The 19,431-nt window shown below is 48.3% G+C and overlaps 1 protein-coding gene across 12 annotated transcripts in view; it reads right to left on the bottom strand.

The window, feature by feature from the left end:
- Positions 1-19,431, bottom strand: part of ADGRB1 (adhesion G protein-coupled receptor B1) — a 294,127-nt gene that overhangs the window by 87,348 nt on the left and 187,348 nt on the right. For 9 of the 12 annotated variants that reach the window (XM_027724710.2, XM_027724713.2, XM_027724716.2 and 6 more), the window contains one exon: positions 5,456-5,597. In XM_027724710.2, coding sequence (XP_027580511.1) covers positions 5,456-5,597 — 142 coding nt within the window. The remainder of the gene's footprint in view (positions 1-5,455; positions 5,598-19,431) is intronic. The other 3 variants (XM_027724711.2, XM_027724718.2, XM_039386398.1) reach the window with 1 other exon arrangement.

Below are 19,431 nucleotides of genomic sequence, written 5' to 3'. Positions count from 1 at the left end.
AGCATCCTGGAGAGGACAGGGTGATTGCAGGAAGAGGTGCCAACAGCACGAGCGCGGGAGCTCGGGGAGGATTTGGACCTCAAAAGCCCAAATATTCGCAGCTCAGCAATGTTCACCCTGGCACAGCCCTTGCTAAAACCCAGCAAGAGGAGGCTCCTAATGCTCTGTTAGGGAAATGACAGCACTTGGTGCTTCCTGTAGCACCCTTCAGGCTCAGGGCACTGTGCAAATGTGGCTGCACCGAGCCTGGGATGTCACCTGCAAGGGTGCTGCAGCTGGAGAAAGGGAAGCAGAAAGCAAGGAAGCGATTAGCTCAAGGTCATAATTTCACTTACAGCCACAGAAACAGCTCTGGCTGTAGCCTGTCCAACACACCCAGAGACACCAGCCTAATAAACTGTTCCCTAGACCACTGTACGAACTGGCAGGGGTTTGATGCCTCAAGACTTTGAGATGGATAACAAAACCCAGGACTTGCCTTCATCAGAAAAGCCCAACTTGTGAATCAAAGAGTTAATATTGCAGAAAAAGCAGCATTGTTATTAACTAAACCTGGAAACTGCAGTAAACATGAGAACTGGCAGTTCTCAGGGTATGCAAAAGGCTTTGTTCATATCCAAACTCCAAATCTCACGTGATAAACGCTGGAAGAATATAAATGTTAAAATGTTCACCTCCAAATAAAGTTCTCCAGTCTTGTCTAAGTGAAACTGTTACAATTTTCCATCAAAATGTTGTCAGAACTGCTACACCCTTATAAAATATTTGATTCATTAACATCGTTTTTTTTTTATTTTTTTCCTGCTGGAAAACCTGGATCCACTCCCTGAGCAAGCAGAGCCCTACAGAGTTTTAGGAGCTTAAAATAACCCACCTTGTGTCTGTGCACTCTCCATGAAGAACACAGACCTCCCGTGGCACAGGACAATCCTTTCAGAGGGAAGATCTTCAAGGTACAGCAAGAACTTTAAAGGTGCCTTCCAACCCAAAATATTCTGGGATGATCACACCAGACCTGGGTGTTGATTCCCTTCCCACAGCCAAGAGGGACACTGAGAGTCTACTCTCCAGGCTTCACAATTTCCCAAGGGTAAAAGGGATTTCTTATCCTCTGCTTCGAACACAATGGGAAATGTGAGTTGAGAGAGGAGGTCAGAAGGTGGTGTCCCCATGGGCAGGGAGCACACCATGAAAGGTGCTTTCCATTCATGCAAACTGGAGACAACAATGAACAAACCCTCTTGCAACATCCTGGGATGCAGAATCACGGAATCACGGAATCATTAGGTTTGGAAAAGACCTCTAAGATCATTAAGTCAAACCATCAGCCCAGCACCACCGAACCATGTCCTCAAATACCACAAGCACATGTTTTTTAAACACTTCTAGGGATGGTGACTCCACCACTTCCCTGGGCAGCCTGTTCCAACGCTTGACAAACCTCTACATGAAGAAATTTTTCCTAATATCCAACCTAAACCTACCCTGGCACAACTTGAGGCCATTTCCTCTCGTATCACAGATCTGCTCATTGTGGGTACTCCCTTGCCTTGCCAATGCACACCCACGTTTGTTCTGCTACAACACACCCCACAAAACTGTCCAGGTGCCCTACAACCCTCCCAGGTCACGGTTTGCCTGTCAGTAAACACTGACACAGAGGTGAGATGTTCCAAAACTTTACCACAGACACAACAAACTCTGCAGCCCTACAATTTGCTGCCACCAGCAGCTCTCAAGCTTTGCTAACACCAGAAATGAGAGTACAGCTCATTCTGATCAGCCTTGTCTCTGCCGACAAGGGAGTAAGGAGGGGGAGAGAGAGTAGAGAGATATTTGTGCAGACTTACTACAGTCCTAAGTGCTGCACAAATCATAAAATCGCGGAACAGTTTGGTTTGGAAGGGACCTTAAAAATCATCTCATTCCAACCCTCTTGCCATGGACAGAGACATTTTCCACCAGGTTGCTCAAAACACCATCCAACCTGGCCTTGAACCAGGCTTTAAAGCTTGATTGACTTTATAAAGGCCAATCCTAAGCGGGTGGGCAGCAGAGACAACACCAAACTCAAACGAGACAACCAAAGAGTGAAAGTCTCTCCTGTCCACCCTCAGGCTCCTCCTCTACTTCCTTCCCACCTCCAAAAATCACCGAGAAATATTGAGAAAATGCCACCACAAGCCTGCCATGCAGCTCTGCAGTTTGCTTTTGCCCTCGTTCCCTGTTAGCACTGCTATTATGCAGGTGTAGCACCACAGCATGTCAATGCCATTGCCCTCCCAGGCCGGGTAGGGTATAAAACTAAACAAAAAGACAGTCCCAAAATGCTTGTCTGTGTTCCTTAATTTAAGAGGTTTTAATCTTTCATGATGGGCAAACAGCAGTTGTGCCAAACCAGTGCAAGAGGCTGCCTCTGGAAATAGCAGGGTCCAAGGGAAATCAAACACAAGTCTGAACTCCAGCTTTTGAGCTGGATCTGAACAGCTCCATCAGGGCTTAGGGATGTCTGCCTCCCAAATTGATTCAAAACACAGAATTTTCAGCCTCTAGCTTCACTGAAATCAAGGAAAACTGCTTCCTTTCCCTGTCACATGAGCAACTCTCAGGTCCCAAAGCAGGGAAACTGTCCTTGGCAAGTCCAAATCAGCAGCAACAGTCATCCCAAAATCCTCTCATAGCCATTTTTTTTTCTCCCTGCAAAGAAGCTGTGCCCATACCAGGGTTACAAATATTTCAAACTGCCAGGGCCAAAGACTCCAGAAGGGAGATTTATAGCAATAAATAATATTAATGACCCAGGCGGACGGAGCTTCTTGTCCTGAGAGCTCCAAAGGCACATGAAAAACGGCACCATAAATGTCACCACCGCAGACACCAACGATGACGAGATGCCACCTCTGGGGACGGGAGGCAACGTGGGCTTGTTCAGAATGAGATTTGGTGAGGAAACCAAGGAAATGAGGACCTGGACGAGCACGGTCCTGCCAGCTCACAGGGCAGGAGATGGGTCCCAGCTGGTTCACCTGAGCTCAGCCTGGATGATGCTCCACAGCATCATCAAACCCTTGGCTTTGCTTAGCAGGGGGGACTCAGGAGACATCCAAGCCCCAGTTTTCCCCCAGACATGGCCAAAGGCCTCATCCTGATGCTCATGAGGCTGGGAAAAAATGAGTTGTGAAAACATAACCCAGCCAGTGGAGTTGGAAAGAGGACGAAAGAAGTAATTTTAGGCCTAAACCCCAAAGGAGGAGCTGCGAGTTTAGTTGCAGATATAATAAAACATGCCTGGGGGAAGGAACCTGCATCCTCCTGCAGACAAACCCACTCTCAGATGCAAAAATTCTTACACCAACCCTGTGTTATCCAGATAACACTCTAAACACCTGGAGCTGAGGGAGCAGCAGTGTCTGGACAAGTCAAATTAACCATTTTGTCCCCAGGCTATTTAGTTAAATAATACCAAGCACTGTGTGAACATAAAGCCTCCACCAGAGAAACTTCTGCTTCAGCCAAGGCAAAGATTCCCTTTGCTTTTCCCACACTGCCTGATCCTCTGCCCAGAAGATGGATCAGCAGGGGACCTTCACCAGCAGCTCAGCTGCACATGTGGGCTCGCTTCACTCCAGGCTTTGCCTCAGAAGCATTCCTGCAGCAGAAATCCCAATTTATTTTCTCCAGCCATGCAATCTCCCTAAACTTTGTCAGGACACCTTGGAGTCCTTCCCATGCAGGACAATGCTCAGCCATCCATCACCGTGGGGGTCATCACAAACTCTTGAGCCAGACACTTGAGTTGTTGCAGCTTGGGATGAAGGGTGAAGCCTTGCTGCTGGCAGGACACAGCTCTGCAAGCTCCCAGGGCAGGGGATGGCTCCCACCTGGCTCACCTGAGCTCACCCTGTCCACCTCCAACAGGCTGGATCCCATTCCTGGAGAGCACCAGCCCAGCAGGCTGGTTCACAGTGCCCACTTGGTTCACGGTGGGAAGACAAGGAAACAAAGACCCATGGAAGAAGATGGGCGCAGAGATGCCAACGTCAAAGCAACCAGCCCATTCCAGACCCCTTCCAAGCAGGAACACACTCCCTGTCCTACCTCTGAGCATCCTTCAACCAGAGCATCTGTACCACGACCAGAAACTTGGTGCCTCTCTCAACAGGCCCCCAAAAGTGGCTCCACCTGACACTCCAGAGCCCATTTCAGAGCCCTGTGGTGGCTGGGCCTCCACGGGCCCGGGCAAATACAATCAACACTGTGTCTTTAAAACCACTTCAGTGCAGATGTTGTTTCCATGGTAACTAGTGGACCAAATACATTAGTGTTTCTAATAATAAACCAAACCTTCATCTTGGAAAATGTGATCCCCCCTCTCCTTTACCACCCTCACCCTTCCTTTCTTCTTTTCCCCTCCCCTTTTGCTGAATTAAGCCAGCATTTAACAAGCAAGCCATAATTAGTAAATAATTGCAAGGGCCCAGTAACTCCCAGTGCCCAGGCAGATGGAGAAGCTTTAGGTGGAGGAGGGGGGGCTTTGCTCCACGAACCTGGGAACTGTCCAAAAAAAGGACGAACTACTTAAAAAAAAAGTTAAAAAAAAAATTAAAAAGCACAAGGTGGAAGAGAGGACCCCGTGCAGCCTCTTTTGGCCACCCCAGTGTCGCCTTTAGTGCCCTGGCACCCTCCCCGTGCTCTGACTCAGGGTGCAGCCGCCCAGCGATAATTTCTAGGAATCTCGCACTTTTTTTTCCGGAGGCTCCGTCCGAGACGCGGCACCGGCTCCGCGTCCCCGACAGCGGCCAAAAACTTCACAACTCCTCCCCTTCCACGCTCCCCTCCTTGCAGAGCGGGGACCCCCCCACACACACGCACACCCCAAAACTGAGCGGGGCGGCGGAAAGGACCCCGAGGCGGGGAGGGAGACACAAGGGAGCTGCGGTGGGGAGGGAGGCGGAGCGGGGCGATCCCACACCCCCCCCCCCCAAAAAAAATAAGACACGTGCGAAGATGCCGTGCGTGGGGGAGCCCACGGGAGCGAACGCGCCTGCGGGGGCCGGTCGCTCCCCACATTTAGCGGGATCCACGTCCAAAGGCACAGCACGGGGATGGAGGGATGGCTGGGAGGACGGGGGGGACGGGGGGAGCGCAACGCGGCATCACCTCCGATGTGTCTGTGTGTGTGTGTCCCCGAAGCTGCGCTCAGGGTCGGGGGGAAGGGGAGAGGAAGGGCGGCGGGGAGGGAAGGGGGAGGGCGATGCGAAGCCTCCCGCCGTGTCGCCACGGTGCCGGTGACCCCGGACTGCAGCAGCGCTCGGGGCTCGTCCCCGCCGCCGCTCCGCGGTACCCGGGGATGCTCCGCTGCATCCCGGCCGCGTCCCGCTTCCCTTTTCCCTGTCCCCCCGTGTGTCCCCCCCCGCCTCCCCGTGCCCTCCGCTCCTCCCTCGGCGGGACTCACCATGTCGGGGCTGAGCTGGGCTAAGATGGCGAAGGCGGAGAGCCGGTCACACAGACACTTGGTCCGGGAGGCGTCGAGCGGGACCGTTCGGCAGCCGCGCCAGGACCAGGCGCCGGGCGGGGAGGCGGAGGCGGAGGCTCTGCTGGAGGGAGGAGAGGAGAGCAGGGAAGGAGGGAGGGACGGGGCGGCGGAGCGGGGAGAGGGGGAGAGAGCGGCCGTCAGGGCAAGCGGGGAGCGGGCACCGCGCCGCGGGGGGATGGAGGGGGACCGCCCCCCGCCCCGGCCACCCCCACCCCACCGAACCCCATCCCACCGACCCCACACCGGACCTGCAGCTCTAGTCCTGCACCTGGTCCTGGTCTGACCCCTCCATCACTGCCCACCCATGTCAATGTCCCCCTCCTCGACCTCCGGGCTGGCCTGTCTCACTGTCCCCATATACACCTCCCCAACCCTATAGCCCTGCCCCACATATCCCATAGACACCCCTTTACCCCTATAACCCACATATACCTTAACCCTATAGCCCTTTCCCACATATCCCACATACACCTCCCTAACCCTATAGCCTTTTCCCACATATCCCATATACACCTCCCTAACCCTATAGCCCACCTGTCCCATGTGTGCACACAGAACTGCACAGCCTTGTCCCACACACCCACTCCATGAATGCATAACTCTATAGCCCTGTGGCAGACACCCCATAGAAGAATCCATAACCCTATAGCTTTGGCCCATATATCCCATATACACCTCTCTAAGCCTATAGCCCTGCCCCACATATCCCACAGACATCCCCTTACCCCTATGACCCTGTCCCACACATCCCACATACCCCATATACACCTCCCTAACCCTATAGCCCTTTCCCACATATTCCATATACACCTCCTTAACCCTGTAGCCCAGTCCCACTTATCCCATATATGGGTGCACAACCTTCTGGCTGTCTCCCAGGCACTCATAATGTGGATGCACAACCCTATATCCTTGTGACACACCCCACATATGGATAAATAATCCTATAGCTCTGTCCTACACAACCCAAATGCACCCCCCATCCCTGTGGCCCAGTATCACATATCCCATATATGGATGCATAACTCCATAGGCCTGTCCAACAGACCTGATATAATCCTTGCACCCCCCTCAGCCCTGTCTGTCATCCCATATACCCCCCACACCTCTGCCCGACACCCCATATAGAAGTGTATAAACCCCGATATGTGACTCCACCCATCCCCTTGTTCCCTCCCAGTTGTTTCTATCCGAGATCTCCAAAGGCCAGGCCAGGAACCTCCTCATCCCAGAGCTCTGGGCATGGCAGGGATGTTCCTGTCTCATGGCCAGAGGGACCTCAAGAGGTCAAAGGCACAGAGTTCCTGCTTTTCCCTGGCATCCTTTTGGGCTGGGGAAGAGCAGCAGAGCAGGGGAAGGGTCATAAATGGGAAAGTCTCCATGTGAAGTTTGCCTTCATCCCACAGGTGGGATGGTTTCATCAGGAAAAGTTATTGCAGCCCCATCTCCACGTGAGAATACCATATTTAATCCAACCCTGCCCTCTGGCAGTTTGAAGCCATTCCCCCTTTGTCCTGTCCCTTTGCCTTGTGCAAAGTCCCTCTCCAGCTCCCTTGGAGCCCCTTTAGGCACTGGAAGGGGCTGTAAGGTCTCCACAGAGCCTTTTTTTTCTCCAGGCTGACCAAGCCCAGCTCTCCCAGCCTGGCCTTTCATCCTTAACTCTCTCCCCAGCCTTTTCTGTTTAAGTGAGCACGAAGGGCTAAGCCAGGGAAAAGTGGAATCTCAGTCTCTGCCTCATGTGCTGGGGTACAGCCATCCCCCCAAAAGTACAGACAGCACCCAAAAAGCACAGTCATTTTCCACCCATTGCTCCTCTGCCTTGTCCAATCTCCTCTCCTGAAACGTGGTCACGTATGGAGTGTAAATGCAGAAAGCGCAGAAATGAAAGGGATGGGGTGAAGCTCAGGATCCACGTGGATAACCTGGGCTTTACGGGAGCCTGGGCCAGGCTGTGGGGCCAGAGCAAAAGGGCCATGTGCCCTCACTGAAGGGACACGGGTGAGAGATGTCCCCTCTCCACAGCTGACCATCCCCAGAGGAGCGGTGCCAGCAGCGAGCTCACGGCAGCTCCAGATGGAGCCAAGCTGCTCAGCAGCCTTAGGTGTGTCACAGATGGCCTGGACATCTCGGTGCTGCTGACTCCAGCAGACTGCCCTGACTCACAGACAAGTTTTTGGCAGGTCTGGGCTCTGTGCACACACTGACCCGCTCCTCACGCAACGAGACGGAGCCTCCCTTCACCTCCCTGTGGGGCAACGGGCTGGGAACCAACAGGGAACAGGACATCAGCACATCCCACTGATCCTGTGTGATTATCTACTCAGCTCCTGTTTAAATCGTGGCACTGAGCCTTCCTGAATTGTCCAAGGCCAGGTTGGATAGGACTTAGAGCAACCTGGGCTAGTGGAAGGTGTGCCTGCCCATGGCAGGGGGTTGGACAAGATGATCCTGAAGGTCCCTTCCAACACAAACAATTCCATTATTCTGTTCCATGTCCACCCATCTCTAGGATATAAATTTGTCTTCCCTGGATAGGCAGCTCTTCACATGATCCTTGCTAAGTCACATTATCTCTTGGAGGTTCTCAAGTCCTGGTGTTGTCCTCTGGTCTCTTCCATCCACCTTCTGCCATTCACCAACATCCTTCTTGGAAGGGACTGGGAGATCCAAGGCCAATCCCAGAGGAAAATCAAATTCCCCTATATGTACTGCTCATATTTCCAAGATCTACATTATTTAGTTGTTCTGTTTATTCACTGTCACCCAGAAAAAAAAGGCCGTATTTATGATGTGTACAAATAATGACAAATATTCAGACTCTACCAACCAGCTCTGTATTCTCATAGAAAGTATTAATTGAGCTTGACAAAATCTATTTTCCATAAGTTGATTGCTATTAATTCCTCTGTTTTAATGAGCGTGCTATTATTCAATTATAATCATAATATTACCCACAATCCCCTAATTTTTGGATCCTCTATCAGATGTTGTGTTATTGTGCCTAAGACAGATGTGAGGCCGCTGCTCTTACAGGCACATTCTCCTCTGTCCAGATTTTGGAAATCCTTCTACCTTTCTTTTCCTAAAGAGCAATGATCCCCAATTAGTCTTAAACCTGCTCTTTTAAAATCCTTGCACACAAAATTGCTCTGTCCTGTTTCTCTTCCACACATCTCACTTTATTAGATGATGTATAGCATGTGTTCAAGCTGCTGCTGTAATGACAAGTATTTCATTAGCCTGGGATGTGGATTAAGTAACCAGGCTCTCTTCCAATTACAGAATACAGGAGTTTATTGAAATTTCTGCATTATTATAAATAAATCTGTCATTTCCAGCTAGTAACAAACCAATACCGTTAGGATTTATTTCAGTTTTAGGAGACTCTAAATTTTTCTTTTTATTAATTCTCACCGTTCTGAAGAATAAAATTCTTACACCTTTTTTTTTTCCTTGTCTTATATTTTTTAAGTTTTAATTTGTATTATAGAATCATAGAATGGTTTGGGCAGGATGGGACCTTCAAGATCATCCAGTTCCAACCCACTGCCATGGGCAGGGACACCTCCCACTATCCCAGGTTGCTCCAAGCCCCATCCAACCTGGCCTTGGACACTTCCAGGGATGGGGCAGCCACAGCTACTCTGGGAAACCTGTACCAGGGCCTCGCCACCCTCACAGGGAAGAATTTCTTCCTAATATTTGATTTGTCAGTTTAAAGACTTCCCCTTTGTCCTGTCCCTCTATGCCTTGTCCCAAGTCCCTCTCCAGCTCCCTTGGAGCCCCTTTAGACACTGCAAGGGGCTCTCAGGTCTCCCCAGAGACTTTTTTTTCCTCCAAGCTGACCAAGCCCAGCTCTCCCAGCTTGGCCTTTCATCCTTAACTCTCCTCAACTTTGCAGCCTTTCACACCAACCAGAAATGATCAGAGCTCTCCTGCTGAAATCATCACATCTGTGCACACCCACAGGCACCCCCTGCCCCAAGGAATCTCAGCTGCCTTCAGAAGTGTGAAAACATTTGCCTTAACATCACTTCCAATCCCAAAGTCCAGCTTTACTCATTTCCCAGCTTTCAAAGTAGACTAGGACAGATCTGGGCCATACATCAACTGAAGTAACCTCATCCAAAAGAAAAATAAAACAGGGAAAAAAAATAGAAAAGGAAAATAAATCAGAGAGACGACAAGAACAGGAAACCCCAGGGAAAGTATCAGAAAACAAATAACTCTCCCTGGATGCTGCTCCCGGTCTCACACTCCCATGGCAGAAAAGCTGACAGCACAGCACTGAATGCAAGATCAGGATAAAATCTATCCAGGGCCAAAGCCACACTTGGCACTTGGCACAGCCTGATATCCATTTCTAGATGCAGAGAGAAAGAGTACAGAGAGATACCGAGGCAAAAAAATATAATTAAAAATTATAATAACCACCCTTTGCTCTTCAAAGACCTGGTCTGGTGCCTGCTTATTTACCCTGTTGGACTCAAAGAAATCAATTGGATCAAAGCCATCTAGTTTTTACTTTAGAAGCTGCTATAAATCACATCCAGGATGGGTGCTGTGGATGTGCTGAGTCAGGAACTTGGTGTAAATCACCTCAGAATAAATCCAACCACACCATTTAATAGAAAATGAAAGTCTGGCCCTCATTACTACCAGTGATTATTAATTAATTCGTTATTAACAGTCATTAAACTACTCAAATGCTCCAAAGAGCATGTCCATTCCTCTGGTTTTAATCTCCTCAGAAGAATAACTTTTCTTTCATCCTTTCCTTCCCCTTTGCAAATCTACCTAATTACCTCTTCTCGTTGCCTTGCATTCCCTTTGATGGGAACACCTCTACATCTTTTTGGGATGTAGCTTGGAGATGGGTCAGGAAAACACATCTGCAAACTGGAAGAGCCACCAGCCTCTCCCCTCTGTCCCTGTGCCACCACAAGCCAAGAGGCAGGCTAAGATCAGTCTTCAGCAAAGGGTTTCTTGGGCATTGCACTATCCCAAGGGCAACCTGCTCCATCAGCTGGGGATCTGCTCATTGCTGCACTCCTGGGACCCAGGGGAGGTGCCAGCATTGCTTTATTCCCAGGATGGATGCAGAACTATGGAATGGTTTGTGTTGGAAGGGATTTTAAAAGTCATCTTGTTCCAGAAAACCCTGGAACTGCCATGGGCAGGGACACCTTCCACTATCCCAGGTTGTTCCATGTCTCATCCAACCTGGCCTTGGACACTTCCAGGGATGGGGCAGCCACAGATTCTCTGAGAAACTTGTGCCAGGGCCTCACCACCCTCACAGGGAGGAATTTCTTTCTAACATTCCATCTAACCCTGTCCTCTGGCAGTTCAAAGCCATTCCCCCTGTCCTGTCCCTCCATCCCTTATCTCAAGTCCCTCTCCAGCTCTCCTGGAAGCCCTTTAGGCCCTGGAAGGGGCTCTATGGTCTCCCTGGAGCCTTGTCTTCTCCAGGGTGGACATTCCCAGCTCTCCCAGTCTGGCTCCAGTCCACAGACCATCTCTGTGGCCTCCTCTGGACTCACTTCAGCAGTTCCACACCCTTTTGATGTTGGAGGCACCAGATCTGGACACAGAGTTCCAGGTGGGGTCTCACAATAATGTCAGTCTTGTGATTTTTGGGTGATCCCATTTAGGGTTTTTGAGAGTTTGAGCTTGTCCAGCAACATCTGCTGCAGTTCCCACATGGAATGCCATTGAGAGAGGTCTCCTGGGATCTCTCCATGGTCCAGGGAAACACACCTGAGGGAGTTTCAGTCTTGCTGGATGCAGATCCCATCCTGCCTAGGCAGGGTAAGATTCAACCACCAGTTATTGCCTAAAGCCTCACAGTTTAGGGCAAACCTGAAATCCTAAACACTGAATTTTGTAGCACAAAGATGATTTCACAGGGATAAGTTCAAATTACAAACCAGATATATTTTCAAAAAGTCACATTTTATATTTGAATGTAAAATACATCCATCATGGACCTGATTAAAAGCTGCAGAAGAAAATGGGATATTAATGAACAGGTCCATGAGGGGAGGAACAGATGTGTGTGTGTGCCTGCCCCTGTGTTCAGGTTTCATCTGTGCAGCAGAAGAAAAGCCTTTGATTCTGCAGAAAAATACACTGGGTTTGTAGTGGGAAACCCATGTTCACAGCTCAGAGGCAAAGAAAAAGAGCAGGATTTGAGTTATTCACAAATATTGAATCCAGGTACACTAATAAGGAAGCAGAATTATTTCTGAGGCAGTCTCAGGGGTGGAGGGAAGAAAGAGGAAACTCTACTAAAGGGAAAACGTGGGCAGAATATTAGAGAAGAGTGTAGTGAGTCTGATTACAACCCAGTGAAAAAGGAGTTGTGGAAATCCCCAAACCAGACTGGTGTAAAAAGCATTGTACTGGGAGGGTTTAGCAGGAAACCTGACAGGCTGGTTGTGTCTCTGATGCCTGTGGTCAGATTTAGCTCCGGTGTAATTCCAGTGATGCTGCACAAGGAGATGTTTCACCATATGTTACAACATGACTATGAACGTTCTTTGAGCCCTTGACGGGAAAAAGCAATTAAGCACTGCCTTGTAGATTTAAACAGGAGCTAAGCACACGCTTAAGGACTTTTCTCCAAGAGAAATGCTGCCCTGAGGAGGAATTGGCACAAATGGAGAGCTTTTGCTGTGGGAAGAGGCATGGATTGGGGCAGAGAGAGGCTTTAAAATGGGGGCAGATATTTGAGACTTAAATAACACAAGGGATCTCCAGGAGTTTCTTCCAACCTCTACAATCCTGCGGTTCTCTCACACTTCTTGCCTCACATGGGCCGTTCCCCCTTCACTAACCAGGCAGGTCATGTGAGTCCCTGGCACAGCTCCAGCTGGCAGATTGATTATTAATTTGGAGAACAAACCAGAGATGAAGTCAAAGTTAATCCTTTTTGTGGGATTCCCAAAAGCAATTTTCATTTGCAGCCAAAGGCTGCCCCGAAGCTCCTTTCAAACACTTTTGGCTCCACACAATAGCCCAGGACACAAAAAGATCTGCAATCATTTCTCTGCAGAAAGTGTGTTGGAGTCACTCTGCAGGACCTCAGGGTTGAATTAACAAGTGGATGGTTTCCCAGGAAAAAAGGGACATGAAAAGGTTTGTGCCTTTTGAAAAAAATAGGCTGATTAAAAATAAAGTAAAATAAAATAAATCTTTGATTGCCTGCTAAAACAATCACAAAGCATCTCATGCCAGAGAGGAAAATGCAGAAATTAATTAAATACTATTTTAAATATGGGTTTAAATCAATCTTTAACACTCCAGATGCTCAGGGTGTTTTGGACATCCTCAGTACCAAAGCAGTGATCATGCTTTGGTTAGTTTAGACCTTCCTAAAGACTAAATAAAACCAGCAAAACTGTTTCACAAGGGTCATCCTGTTATCCAAGAGATAATTTTCCCTTCTTGTGATCAATCCACTGATTCAAAGCTGGGCTGAGTTCTCAGTTATGCCACTCAAAATCCTGTGGGACATCTCACACATCCAGCAAGTCAGTTTGGGCTACTGGGGCAAAACTGGTTCTCCTGGAAAAATCCTGAACTTGTACATCTCTGAATTTAAAGTGTAGCACCAGTTTGGTAAATCCATGTGACCCAACCTGAAATCTGAAGCTCCAGTGGAGTAACTGATTTGTCCAGCAACTTTCCTACACTCGTTTAAAGAAATCAAGTGTCATCAACCTCATTTAGCTCAAAGCTGAGAAAGCCAACCTGTCCTGGGCTGCATCTCCAGCGTGTTGGGGGAGAGGATTCTCCCCCTCTGCTGTGTTCTGGTGAAATCCCACCAGGAGTGCTGTGCCCAGCTCTGGGATCCTCAGCACAGGAAAAACATGGACCTGTTGGAATGAGTCCAGAGGAGGCCATGGAGATGCTCCAAGGGCTGGAGCCCCTCTGCTCTGGAGTCAGGCTGGGAGAGCTGGGGGTGCTCACATGGAGAAGGGAAGGCTCCAGGAAGATCTGAGAACCCCTTCCAGGGCCTAAAAGGGCTCCAGGAGAGCTGGAGAGGGACCTGGGACAAGGGATGGAGAGACAGGACAAGGGGGAATGGTTTTAAAATAAAAGAGGGGAGATTCAAGCTATGCATAAGGATGAGGTTACTTCAGTTGATGTATGGCCCAGATCTGTCCTAGTCTACTTTGAAAGCTGGGAAATGAGTAAAACTGGACTTTGGGATTGGAAGTGATGTTAAGGCAAATGTTTTCACACTTCTGAAGGCAGCTGAGATTCCTTGGGGCAGGGGGTGCCTGTGGGTGTGCACAGATGTGATGATTTCAGCAGGAGAGCTCTGATCATTTCTGGTTGGTGTGAAAGGCTGCAAAGTTGAGGAGAGAGTTAAGGATGAAAGGCCAAGCTGGGAGAGCTGGGCTTAGTCAGCTTGGAGGAAAAAAAAGTCTCTAGGGAGACCTGAGAGCCCCTTGTAGTGCCTAAAGGGGCTCCAAGGGAGCTGGAGAGGGACTTTGGAAAAGGCATGGAGGGACAGGACAAAGAGGAATGTCTTTAAACTAAAAGAGGGGAGATTCAAGCTACATTTAAAGAAGAAATTTTTTACAGTGAGGGAGTTGAGACACTGTCAAAGATTGTCCAGAGTAGCTGTGGCTGCCCCATCCCTGGAAATGTCCAAGGCCAGGTTGGATGGGGCTTGGAGCAATCCAGGATAATGGAAGGTCTCCCTGCCCTTGGAACTGGATGATCTTTCAGGTTCTTTCCAACCCAAACCATTCCATGAGAAGGAAACTGAGGCCTACAAAGAAGATGCAAATGGATACAGACTGTAAGAGGGCACTGACAGAGCTCTGGTATTTGGAGTAAAGAGTCAATAAATACACCCCAACATCCTGTGCTGGGTTGCCCGGTTTCTTCACAGAGAGGAAAAAAACAGGTCTTTTGAGCCACTGTAAAACTTCACCCTCAGCTACTGAGGTGGCTCAGTCTCAGGAGCTTTGCTTGGCACTGATGCCCTTTTTTTCACCTCTACCCCAACAGCACAGACCTGGCACGGAAGAGAACCACTTTCTGTCAGTTTGAAAGGATCAATAATCAGATTAACAACTATTATTAAATTAATGAAAAACAATGAAAGTGGCAAAAAGGAGAAAAAAAAAAAAAAGCCTACTATTGATCCATTTGCTTGGAGGAAGGAAAATGAAACCAGAGCAGGAATATTAATTTTATTTTATTTTACAGAAACCCCTAATTTAAGGTGGCTTGAGGTGATTTACTTCACAACTGACACAAGCAAAATTAGGATAATAGTGACTTAAGAAAACATTGGTGACCCATGGGAAATATTTGGGATTTTCTTTTTGTGCGTGGGAGAAAGAGGGACAGGAAGACACAGTTATAAGGAGGTGAAAAGCAAGACCTTTTTCCCAGCTGTGAATTCATAATTACAGATAGCTGAATTAGAGCATTTTGCAGGGGACAAGGTTGGTTTCTATCTGCAAATTAGCCCCAGAAAAAAAAAAAAAAGAAAATTAAAAGGAAAAGAAAGAAAAAGCCCATATGCAGCATCCAGTCTGAAGCTTTAATTAACATAAACAATGTTAAAAGGCATAAAGAAATACATATTACCATTGAAATAAAGCATATGGCTGCCTAAATACCCATAAGATCATCTGGAGATAATCTTTTCCGGCACTAGAAGTACAGCTGATGCTGAGCTCTAATGACCCTCATCAGGCCATCCCACCAGAGAGGGAGCCCAGAGCTTCCCACCATCATCAGCCTCCTGGACTTTGGACTCTGCAGTTTGAAATCCAGAGGCTGTGCTTGATAATTAAGGACTTTCCCCCTTTTCATCCCTGTTCCACAGCTCCAGAAGAGGACCTGGAGTCAGACATCATTTACAGGTGAAACTTGCCCCATGCCTTGGTCTCCAAGGACCTGCCTCAGTCAAGGACAGGTTGGAGGGGGCTTGGGACATACTGAGAGAAGGTTTAGGTGGGATATCGGGAAGAAATTCTTCCCTGGGAAGGTGGGGAGGCCCTGGGAAGCTGTGGCTGCCCCACCTCTGGAATTGTCCAAGGTCAGCTTGGACAGGGCTTGGAGCAACCTGGTCTAGTGGAAAGTGTCCCTGCCCATGGCAGGGGGTTGGAACAAAATTATCTTTAAGTTCCTTTCCAACCCAAGCCATTCTATGATTCAGTGCACAAGGAAAGGTGGGAGACAAGAACTTGACCACTGGGTCCATGCCCTGTGATGGCAATTTTCCTGCCAAACTTCCCTGTCCTTCCCTGCCAAACTTCCTTTCCAAAGGTGGCCACAGGACAGATTTTTCGTTGGGATGAATCCTCAAGGACTCCCCAGCCCTGCCCAATGAGCCACTGAACAGTCCTGAACATGTGCCACAAATGTCAAAATTTTGATAAGGATGATGTGAGACCATCGACTACCTGGAGAAGAAATGGAGAAACCAAAGGCACTTTTGGTCTTGTGCCCTTGGTCTTTAAATCAGAGACAAATGTGAAACTCCCTGTGAGGTGTCACAATATTAATGTTGCAGAGGAAACCAGTTCAACAGTCCCTGCTCTTGGAACCCAGGGAAATATTCCCTCCTGACCCACCCCTGGAAGTGTCCAAGGCCAGGCCAGATGGGGCTCTGAGCAACCTAGGATAGTGGAAGGTGTCCCTGCCCATGGCAGGGGATTGGAAGTGGATAATCTTTAAGATCCCTTCCAACTCAAACCATTCTGTGATTCCATGACCCCAGTTCTAGTGGTTGCTGAATAATTACAAATCTGGTCTCTTCCACAGCATCAGCTCAGGATCAGGAGTTTGATTTGAAGTATCATGAGGTTTTCATTTTTTCTTATTTTTTTAAGTCTTTTTTTCTTGTGGATTTTTTTTTTCCCTTTAAAAGGATGGCATTTTCAATCTCCTCTGTAGAACCCTGTGAAATAGGAACAGAAAAGCCTGCAGCTCCCTATAATCCCATGGCTTCATGGCTTTAAGGAATAAAAGAAAAAATAATTCTCAGATTTATCTACACTGCAAACTCTGGTATCACCAGGTTGGCTCATCTGTCGGTGACTGCAGAAGATGACCTTGAACTACTTTCATAAAATCACAGAATAATTAAGGTTGGAAAAGACCTTTAAGATCATCAGGTCCAACCATCACCCAGCACCACCACCATGTTCACCACTAAACCATGACCTCAAGTGCCACATCCACATGTTTTTTTGAACACTCCCAGGAATGGTGATGCCACCACTTCCCTGGGCAGCCTGTTCCAACCCTTCACAATCCTTTTTGTGAAGAATTTCCCCCTAATATCAAATTTAAGTCTCCCCTGGTGCAACTTGAGTCCCTTTCTTCTTATCCTGTCATTTATTATCCAGGAAGAGTCTGACACCCACCTCAGTACAACCTCCTTTCAGATAGTTTATTTACATAATAGATCAACATTTTATTCATCCAAGACTTTGGCCTCTGCTCTTAAATTTGCTGCTTTTATCCAGAGTTAAAAGCACCATTATAGCATTTCTAGGATCTCTCCAATGTGAGAAATCCAAGCCATAACTCCTAGAATAGGAGTTATAAATAAGATTACAAATAAGATTTATAATTAAAATTAATAAATAAAATAAAGTAAAAATTGTATAAGATTATAGATAAATCTTATAAGTAATATTTATGTGGGGGTCAAGTTGCTCCATTGGATCTTTTCTGATTCACCAGAGTATCAGAACAATAAAAATCAGAGAACCATTGAATTGTTTGGGTTGAAAAAGATCTTTAAGATCATTGAGTCCAACTGTTAACACAGAACTGACAAATCCACCACTAAACCGTGTCCCCAAGTGCCACATCATGTCCCCAAGTGCCACATCTACACGTCTGTTAAATCCCTCCAGGGATGGTGACTCAACCAGTCCTCTGTCTTGCCTAAATTCATTAGGCATCAGGATCACCTTGGGGAAAAGGTGAAACCAGGAGCTGCTGTGGAAGTGTTGGAAACAGGGGTTGGGACCTTCTGAAGTCGACTTTCCTGAGCAAAGGGAGGTGTATCACTGGGACAAAAGGGGAATGGAAGGGTGAGCAGTAGGATGGCTGGGCTCATTATCATAAAGGGCTCCTTTCCAACGGAGGACAAGGTGAAACCAGTGAGTGATGGATCTGCCTCCCTCCCACCCCCACGTGACGTTCCCAGCTGCTTATCCAGGCTTTGCAGCATGGTTCTCTCCAGGGGCGGCTCCTCGGGTGTCCTTGACTAGAGAGTTTGCATGGAAATGTGGTGGCAGGTCCTGCAGAGCAGGAACAGGAGCCAGGACTGTGCTGAAGGAGCTGTCACCAACTTGTTGCCCCACCCTGTGCGACCCTCCTGGAAGTGCCTGTTTTAGCAGAGTGTATTTTCCAGATGGACACAAAAATAGTCAGCTCACTCTCTCAGCTTTCCAGCTGTAATTTCCCAATTTCCATGAGATGCAACGGCTGGTTATGCAGTTATTCCCTCTCAAACTGGATCACGGTCCAAAAGATGGGACCTTTCTGCTCAGAAAAGGATGCGGCTCCATGCTGGGCGTTAACCCGCAGGTGGTCCAGGCAATCCTCATTCCCTGCCTTGAACAGGAGCCAGTCATCCCACAATCATTTCTGAGAAACTGGGAAAGCTTCCTGGTTACACAGAAAACAATATCCAACCCACCAAAGTGAGAAGTAGCAGATTTGTCATATATGCCACAAACATTTCAGGGAAAATCCCCCCAGGAATGCAGCATGTTAGCACAACACACTGCTTCCTACACCTGGACATCATAGCTCCATACTCAAATCCCATGGGAAGGGAGGCTTGGGAAGAATGGGGAAACAAGGTAGTAAGTGCTTTTGCTGAATATACCAGATGCCAAAAGAAATGTAGGACATTGCGGCCAGCAGTTAACAAGCTGGAAACACTCCCTTTGGCTGCTCAAGGATGTACAAATGCACTTGGATTAAAGGCAGGGAGAGCAATGCAAACACCTGGGAAGAGATATCCCACATCCTCCTCAGGGTATGGTCAGGCTACCTCAGACATCCCAGGATCTGTGTCCTGTTCACTGTTCAGCACTTCCAACTTCTTGGATGATCCCAACAGAGCCTAAAAGGACTCAGAGCTCCACACAAGCCCTGAGCCAGAGCTCAGGGGAGCAGAATCACAGAATCATAGTCATAGAATCATAGAATCAACCAGGTTGGAAAAGACCTCCAAGATCATCAAGTTCAACCCTTGATCCAACCCCACCGTGCTTCACAGCCCATGGCACTGATGCCACATCCAGTCTCATCTTAAACACCTTCAGGGATGGTGACTCCACCATCTCCCTGGGCAGCCCATTCCAAAGTCTGATCACCCCTTTTGGAAGGAATTTCTTCTTAATATCCAACCTTAACCTCCCCTGGCACAGCTTAAGACCAAGCCCTCTTGTCCTAAAGGTGGATGGTTAGGGAAGCAGAAGGATGGTTGGATGACCACAACCATCACCCCATGGTTGCTCACACCAAACCCCGGCAGTGGCAGGATTGTCCATCTTTGGGATTTTGAACACAAAATTTCTGTTGCGTGTGACTGAAGGGAATGAAGAAGATAGAAGTGTGAGCCTGCAAATCCCAGCTCTGGTCCAGATCTCCTTGCTGGTGCTCCCTGTTTTTCAGCCTCCCCCTCTCTGAAATGGCCCAATCCATCCTGATGTTCTTCCCAACTTTGCATGGCAAAGTCAGGGACAGAGACAAAGCCAGACTGGCTCTTGTGTACCTCCAACAGCACTTCACAAATGCTGCCAATGTCCCAGCCCTGTCTCAGGGAGTACAGGAGGCCCCAGGGGCAGGTTGGGAAGAAGGATGGCTCTCCTGCTACCAAAACAGCAGCTTCA

The sequence above is a fragment of the Pipra filicauda genome, unplaced genomic scaffold, assembly GCF_003945595.2.
Source record: "Pipra filicauda isolate LSUMZ 115617 unplaced genomic scaffold, ASM394559v2 scaffold481_size456399_pilon, whole genome shotgun sequence".
In the NCBI taxonomy this organism is placed as follows: Eukaryota; Metazoa; Chordata; class Aves; order Passeriformes; family Pipridae; genus Pipra; species Pipra filicauda.
The sequence above is the reverse complement of the archived record's forward strand: the minus strand, read 5'-3'. Positions and strand labels throughout refer to the sequence as shown.